The sequence below is a fragment of the Uranotaenia lowii genome, chromosome 1 (assembly GCF_029784155.1).
Source record: "Uranotaenia lowii strain MFRU-FL chromosome 1, ASM2978415v1, whole genome shotgun sequence".
Classification (NCBI taxonomy): domain Eukaryota; kingdom Metazoa; phylum Arthropoda; class Insecta; order Diptera; family Culicidae; genus Uranotaenia; species Uranotaenia lowii.
The window spans coordinates 12,838,293-12,846,478 of NC_073691.1; the positions used below are offsets into that span (position 1 = coordinate 12,838,293).

Sequence of the window (8,186 nt, forward strand, 5' to 3'; positions counted from 1 at the left end):
CCAACATTTATCCCGCAACAGGGCAACCAACCGAGTAGGATCCCTAGGGAAGGGAAATGAACGAACTCTTCTTTTTATTCCAACCGATGATGGTATCATCGCTACTAGAATCTACAGCTTCTCGACACTTGGAGGTATTCTCTGAGTTAAGGTCCTCAGGAGTCTTCCAGGTCAATCTCCTGGACGATGGTTCCTTCAAACTAGGGCAATTTCCTCAAATCTAATCTTACACATGATTGAACTAAAGGAAAACCGTGTGCTTTGTTGGTAAACAAACGCAACGTAGCCTTGGTAGCCAATTTGAAAAACCAACATGGTTGATTCGGAAATTTTGTAGATCAGTACACCTACTATGTACCCCCCTTGATGACACCCATCATCAGCAGTAAAAAAAATATCGCGTACCAAGGCAGATTGGAAGAACAAGAAGCCCTGCTAGCTCGCAGCAACTGGAAAAGATAAAACTTCACTTTAATTCCCACGATAAAACTTGTAAATTGCATCCTGCTGGCAGTTTGATAGAAAGTTTCGATATTCCCGGAGAAGAACTGCTCTCAGCTATAAAGATTGGTGGAGAAATTCATTGCGACGGAAGTTCGGTAACTGGCTAAGTTTTCTGACCCCGTGCGAAAAGGATTAATCATTGTGACAAGTCAGTGACGATGAGTGCATGAATGGCTGCTGCTCGATAGCTACCTACGGAAAAAAATATTCTAAGGAAAATAATTAATTATTAACTTATTGGGGCTGGTTCCTTTCCGGAAGCGAGTCACGGCAAAGAACTGTCCGTCGGAGGAAGATTGCTTAACCAGGTAAATGGAATTTTCAGGCATTTTCGATTAGCACCTTTATATTATTCATACACACACAATCGCACCAAGAAGCGAAGGACACATAAGAGAAACAAGTTTTACCTTATCACCTGAACTTGGAAGCTTATTTGCGATTTGCACCTGCCTGTTTCACGGTTGGTTCGCAAGATCTTAAAAGAAAAAAGGAGAAAAAATTGCAACAAACATTTTCAAAAGACCGGAAGTTCAAGGGGTCAATGTTTGGCCCTGAACAGTTTCTCGAGCTTCGCGTAAATGTTTTTAGAAGAAAGAAATTTGAAATGAAAAATGAACCATAATTTGATATGTTTGTTGAATGAATATCATTGTATCCATGGGGTGGATCGTCAAAACAGTTCTGCTGTGCTGTGAACAGAAAGCGATAAGAAAATAGTCTCGCTGGAAGTAGAAAAACAAAACAGAATGGCGATTGCGATGGTTCGTTGTACTGCGTTGAAATCTTCCCATGAATCATTGATAAACATGTTTAACTACATATTAGTAATTTTATAGATGGTTTTTATGTTTGTTTTGGACTAATCCTTCTTTAAATGTATCTGATATTTGGAATTTCATTGCTTTAGTAATATTTCTTTTTACTTTCCTTTTCAGGTTTAACGCTAAGCTATAACTAGAAGTTGTGAGAACATACATATTCGGAGCTAGAATTAGCTACATTTGAAGTGCAAACTATACATCATTTCAAGATGAGCCGCAAAAATGAAACCGAACGACAGAAGCAGATCCAGGAGAAGTGCCAACTGCTGCTGACCAAGATGCTGCGCGATGACGACAACAAGTATTGCGTGGATTGCGACGCCAAGGGTCCCCGGTGGGCCTCTTGGAATCTCGGGGTGTTTCTGTGCATCCGTTGTGCCGGCATCCATCGGAACCTAGGGGTGCACATATCCCGGGTGAAATCGGTGAACCTGGACAGTTGGACGCCGGAGCAGGTGGTAAGTGTATTAGGATATGTTGCAAAAACTCATGATGTGTTCATAGTTTATCTTTAATTTTGTTGTGATTCAATCAGTATAGGTATGTTTATTTTGACAATAAAACATCATTTTCAGGTATCACTGGAGCAGATGGGCAATAGCAGAGCACGTGCTGTTTACGAGGCCCTCCTACCAGATGGGTTCCGGAGACCGCAAACGGATTCAGCTCTAGAAAGCTTTATTCGGGCCAAGTACGAACAGAAAAAATACATTGCACGGGAGTGGGTGGCCCCACCCCCACCCAAGGTAGACTGGGACAAAGAGATCGACGAAGAAATCGAGCGGCAGAAGCGCAAAAAGAAAGCTGTCGCAAGTGGAGGAGGCAGTGGTGGATTATCGCTAGGTAGCGCGGCGTCGTCTTTGAACTCAAGCTATGCTAGCGCGGAGAAAAAGGTGTCCTCGTCGTCCGGTCTAGGATCTTCAGGGGCAGCTTCGGTTCCGAAACTGAAAGCTCCCGCCAGCAGTAGCAAACCTTCGAACAGAAATTCTTCGGAGTCGGCTGGAAACGTGAGTGGGAGCAGCAGTCAGGGAACGTCCGATCTACTGGGATTGTCTTTGGGACCTGACACCAGTCCTCAACCTGTTAGTAAGGGCAAAGCCAATGGTGAAGGTTCATTGAGTGATATTTTGTCTGGTATGAGTGGTCTAGAACGGCCAAATGAAAAAGTTGCGGGTGGCGATGATTTCTCAAATTTGGCCAAAGAGGAGGCAGATTTTTTCAATCAATCTACCAGTCAAGCTGGAGAATTGCAAGGGAAACTTACAAAGGATAAAATCTTGGCTCTGTACGGTTCTGCACCAACCGGAATTATGAATAACAACTTCAACGCCAATATGGGAGGATTTGGAAACTTTAACAGCTTCCAACCTAATGCTTTTCCCCAAGCTGCCGGTGCGAATCCTTATCAGATAAACAATGGCATGCCAGCAGCGATGCCCCAGAACATGGCCGGCGGTTTTGGTGCTTTCCAAGCGTTCCCGGCAGCCAATGGAGGTCAGTTTTTGCCGGCGGCCGGCGTTAGCCAACCGGCCTTATTCAACAACGGAGCATTTGCGGCGGCGCCAGGTCAAATGCAACCGCAACCAGTTGGTTTCGGTGCAGCCCTGCCCCATCAACATCAACCCCTTCATCAGTTCCCGGTGGCAAATCCCCAACAAGGTCAACAACATCCAGCGACAAGTGCTTTCGGAGCAGCGACGATACCCACCACTGGAAACGCATTTGCCAACTTTCCCCCGCAGAACGCTTCCCAAATGCAACCCGACAAGCTAAGCAATCAATTCGGAAACATGAATTTACGAGACGTGTGGCAATAATACAATACTTTTAGGTATGTTTGCGACTAGTAGTATGATGATGATAGAAGAAAAGCGACAAATCGCATGTATTGTTTTTTAGACGAGTTATGAGTTATATCGAGAGGAATGTTTACTTCCCAACGTACAGCAAATTTATGCATATTAAATTCAGATAGCAAATTATAAAGAATGAAAAACGGAAAAATACTTATTCAAACGGTAAAGCAAGGAAATTACAGAACCTACCTTAAGAAAGAATTTCGTAAAGAAAGTATATTTACTTATATATTTTAATACTTAAAACAACTGAACGAAGCGTTTAGTAAAATTGAAAAACTGAATGACGCATCATAATCACATTCTATATAAACCCGACTAAAAGAATATCTCAGAAATAGTAGATGCAATCAAGTATTGTGAACGCTAAAGAATGTTTGTTTTTTTTTATACCTAGCTACTTTATATGCTGAGTTGAATGGTTTCAAATGAAAGAAATATTTTTGATCTGCACTGAAAAAAAATCTTTTTTCCTTTTTTTTTATATTTCACGCGTAAGCGCTTGATTTATGAGTGTTACATGTTTGAGCAATCACAATCCTACACAAGCTGGCATTATTGTTCTATTGCAATTTAATCGATGGGCACTTATATTGTAATATGTACAAGCAACACAACAAAACTAAAACTAATAATCAATTGGGTTACTACTAGGGAAACCTCTGTAATTATCATATAGTGGAAACAATCAATTCATGAAAGCAAACATCCGCTACAAAAATCCTCGCGTTCGAACATTCAGATCATGTAAAAGAATCAAATTTCGACTGTGCGAATTGTGAAGGGTTATAAAAAAAAGAAAAACAAGAGTACTACAGCATAGCGTTTATCTAAACTACGAAATAGTATAAGAGACTTTAAAAAGAGAAGGTGAATAGTTCACCGAAACACTCGGAGGTATCGATACAGAGGAAAACAGAAATGTGCATGTTAAGTATTTGGAGCAGTGAAATAAAAATTTAGATAATGCTGAAAAATGATTCAATTTAACAAGTGATGAGTGCAAAATTTTCGTTATCCTGTATTATTATGAGTATAAACATGAGCTAAAATGAAATTTGAAAAAAAAAAGTAAAAAACATTTATATTCCGACAATTGAATGTAATTTAAAATTAACGAAAACAAAAATGTATAACGTGGTATAACGTGGAATAAAACATAAGGTAAATAAATAGGAAAATTTAACTAGTGGTTATTGTGTTGGTATTTGATTGAAATGGAATAAGTTCCTTTGCTCCCCTTAGCAAAAATACTGTCCATCCAAACTGTACGAGTTTCTGTCCTTTCCCGAACGGCGATTTATCTAAGCTCAGTTAGTAGAGGTGAAGTAAGGAATAAGGCAAGATGGCCTTGCTGAAAAGGCCGACTGATGCAACTGCCGAATGGCAGACGGTAGCGTGAAAAAGAGTCGCGGAGGCAACAAGAGCCAAACCCTACGGTCGGAGTAGACTAACACCATCGGTAGGGGACCGTCGTTGAATGTGTATTTGAAGCTATCTGGATAAGACTTTACCTTCTTCGTAGTGAATACACTGAACTGCACAATCAGGTAGTTTGCAAATAATCGAAGCTATGGGGATATGACAGTAGCATACTGGGGGGACTCGGTCGCTCGCCGTGCCTTGGAATGCAATCCGTAAAAAGGATTTACCACCTGGGTGATCAACTAATAAAAAAAATTGGGGATATGGCAAGCCCTAAGGCTGGAAATATCTGCGGAGTAGAGTGGCTCTCCACACCCGGCGAGTCATTCGAGTCGATGTAGAATGACGTCTTATTCGGGATTTTAGGCCCGTGCGTGTCAGACCTCGAATCTCCGAAAGGAGAACCTCGAGTCTTCATGATGAGAGATCGGTTCTCAAGTGTAAAATCAGGTCTTATGTCGTGTAGAAGAGAGATATGTGTTCCCAGAAGGAGTTTACGGAGTATGAGATATACGTGGGGTATATCATGAGTCTTCCCACCCATTGCATTCATTAACCCAGAAAAGCAAACTCGGGTGACGCGGTCGCTCGTCGTTTCATGGAATGCAATTCATAAACAAGGATTTAAAAGGATTTAAAAGACTAGCTAGAGGGGAGTTTAAGAGCTACAGCAGATACTATAATTTCTCTGTGCTAAAATCGAGTCAGCCGGCAAAGCCAGGTTGAACAAATAGCGAAGAGACCGCACTAGTCTCCTAGACTGTTGGTTAACGATTGTGTCGTCGCTTATACGAATGAAGATCTCGACAAGAAGCTCTGTACACCTCAAATTTTCTCCGCGTATTTTACCACAAATATCTCATGACTATTCAGGTATTAAGAAGACGTGAGTGTTAATCTGACGACCATGCAAATTTCGACGAGTTTAAATAGAAAAACCTTTTAGAAATACCAGAAAAATGTGAACATTCCATGACCTATACTAAGACTTTCACCAGTAATACCATGGTTCATACAGGAATATTCGGATGAATAACAACAACCCACCAGTTCTGTACAGTAACAGAAAACTATTCTATTAGTTTGTATTCCATGATTGAACATTTTATCAAGAACTCTATATCAAAGCTTTCTCCAAACATGGATACTCAAATCAATGAAACATCAATCAAAATGCATATCGATTAGTTGTGTTGAAATTCGCTTACGCGTTTGTATGAAAGTTGTTCACTTTTCACACATCTAAAGCATACATTTTTCCGGGATTTTAAGCGTGTACGGCTTATTCATCCCCTAAAGTATACAAGTGGATAGACATCAAATTATATACGTTACTCTAATGTTGCGTCCATGGTCACATTTACTCTTCCACATGTGGAAGTAGTTTCGAGTAGACACACCGGTGCTAATTGCTACCTTTTATGATAATAGATGAATGAAATACTTATCTGCTTAAAACGCTTAAAATCCACCGAGCCCCAAAGGTTTTCGGCCGGGCCACTGTTCTTTGGCGTACTTCTTCTTCTTGGGTTCGTCCGAGAGGTCCGGTTTCTCTATGATTTTAACATTCTTCGGTGCCATGCTGTTGAACATGGGCGGTGGCATGATCGAGGAGCTGGAAGCCACACTACTGACCGGATTGACATCGGGTGCCGGGTTGGGCAGAATGATGCCCAGCTTGGTGGTTAGTCCGCTCGGGGTGGCGTCCATGGGGTATCCCATTGAGTTGTTACGCCCGTCGGCACCCTGATGATCGTCAATGCCGTGGTAAAGGTTGTTGGCCAAGCTGTGGTGGGGATGTTGCAAGATTTTACTGGCCGATGGAGAAGTTGAGAATCCTATGAAAAGTGGGAGATTTTTAGCAAGATTTTTTGAAGAATTGCTCTAGGAATAGCGAAATCTGTACCCATGCTATTGGTGTGCTCCATTTTGGCTCGCTTAGCCGCCACCGGGACTACAGTGGACTGGATAAGATTGCGGAACCGTCCGATGCTTGGATCAATATCCTCGGGATTGATAATGATTTCGTCTTCGTTAAACTGAACTCCCTTTCGTTTGCGTTTATTTTTCATGTTCTGCAAAAAAGGATAAATTAGTTTTAAATCTACCATTAAACTTGTTAGCTACCTTTTTAAAACTGCTAGATTCATCCGGAATTCCAAGCATTGAAATTCTTCTATTGTGAGCCGTATTGTATTCGGTCAAATTCTGATAGGAGACAAGTAAATAATTAAACGACTTTAACATTTATCATAACAAGCTACCCACATCCAAATCCGTCTGACTTTCCGGAAGCCCAAGATACGTTCCATCGCTGGTATCCATCATCGGGAGGTCTTCCATGATGTTGGAACGGGAGCCAACCTGGGGCCGTTCCCGCAGCATGTAGTGCCGCGTCGAGGCACCAAAGTGAAAGATGCTGTTGATCTGCAGCTGGGTAGGTTTGTGCGCTTCCAGCCGAACCGACCCGATGAAGGTCCCATGAGTCGAACCCAGATCCACCAGGTAGGCAATGTTCAGGTGTTTGTGATATACGAAAGCCGCGTGAACCCTGGAACAGGAGGCATGATCGATGCAAAAATCATTCATCTGCGGGTTTCTTCCGAAAAGGTAGCATTTCTTCTCATCGATCATTAGCTTCTGGATGAGTTTATCGTCCTTCATCACGTCCAGATGTAGCCCGGTCGGTGGCTTACCAGCCCTTTGATAAGAGATAATTGAAAAAACAAATTTAAACAATCTAACGGGTTTTAATGTTGACATTTAAAAAACAAACAATAAATTGATTTTAAAACTGATTAAAGTATGATATCAAGTTTTAATTATTCAGAAGTTTTGCAGATAACAATCTTACCATGAGGGAATATCGTAGTGATTCGACATATTTTTGATGGCAATTTGTTTAACGAAATAGTATTTCGTTTCGGAGACAAATTGTACTCCTTCACTTGAATATTACTATTTAAAAAACAGCTTAAATAGTAATAATTTCACTTACAAAATTAATTAGGAAAAAGTTTATTTATAAATACGAGCTTTTGACATCACGCATTCGAAAATCAACAAAAGAAGTGCTGGCAGTTCTATTTAAACTACAAACAATCATCCTTTCCTGCAACGTAGCCTTGTATTTTTGTTTTCATTTCAAAATTTTGATTCTGTTTTACTAAAAGCCTTTTAAAAAATAAACCTGAAATCAGGTTTCAAATTGTATTTGAGAAAAGAATCATGAGAATTTTTTCAGGTATTTCGTATAGAATATTTGCTTCTATAGAAGCAAAGCCATGTTCAAGAGAAACGCACGATCCCGTACACTCAGAAAAATCCTATTAAGTATGCCATAAGATTTTCTTATGAAGTGGCGCCATAAGAAAAAATAATGAAATTCATAAGATTGTTTTTTTTTTTTTTTTATTTACAAAAGTTTTTATTAGGCATTTTACTTATAAAGTTTTTATGTGCCGGGAGTATTTTTCCTAACTTTGGGTTAGTAAGAGGGGGGCCGTAATCGTCGCGGCTACTCAACTGTTAATTCAACTATGTATAGGAAAGGAAAGGGGATTAACTGGGGTCACTT

At 40.6% G+C, this 8,186-nt stretch overlaps 2 protein-coding genes across 2 annotated transcripts; one reads left to right on the top strand and one right to left on the bottom strand.

Annotated features, from left to right (window-relative positions):
• Positions 1 to 397: 397 nt before the first annotated feature.
• LOC129750115 (stromal membrane-associated protein 1) lies at positions 398 to 4,373 on the top strand. Its single transcript, XM_055745347.1, has 3 exons — positions 398 to 812; positions 1,443 to 1,786; positions 1,904 to 4,373. Exons 2-3 carry the CDS (start codon positions 1,538 to 1,540, stop codon positions 3,143 to 3,145), a joined length of 1,491 nt encoding a protein of 496 aa, XP_055601322.1. The 5' UTR covers positions 398 to 812; positions 1,443 to 1,537; the 3' UTR covers positions 3,146 to 4,373.
• Positions 4,374 to 5,672: 1,299 nt separating this feature from the next.
• On the bottom strand, positions 5,673 to 7,662 carry LOC129757378 (nuclear inhibitor of protein phosphatase 1). Its single transcript, XM_055754586.1, has 5 exons — positions 7,464 to 7,662; positions 6,878 to 7,310; positions 6,737 to 6,817; positions 6,516 to 6,684; positions 5,673 to 6,447 (listed from the first exon to the last, which is right to left on the bottom strand). Exons 1-5 carry the CDS (start codon positions 7,490 to 7,492, stop codon positions 6,071 to 6,073), a joined length of 1,089 nt encoding a protein of 362 aa, XP_055610561.1. The 5' UTR covers positions 7,493 to 7,662; the 3' UTR covers positions 5,673 to 6,070.
• Positions 7,663 to 8,186: the final 524 nt, after the last annotated feature.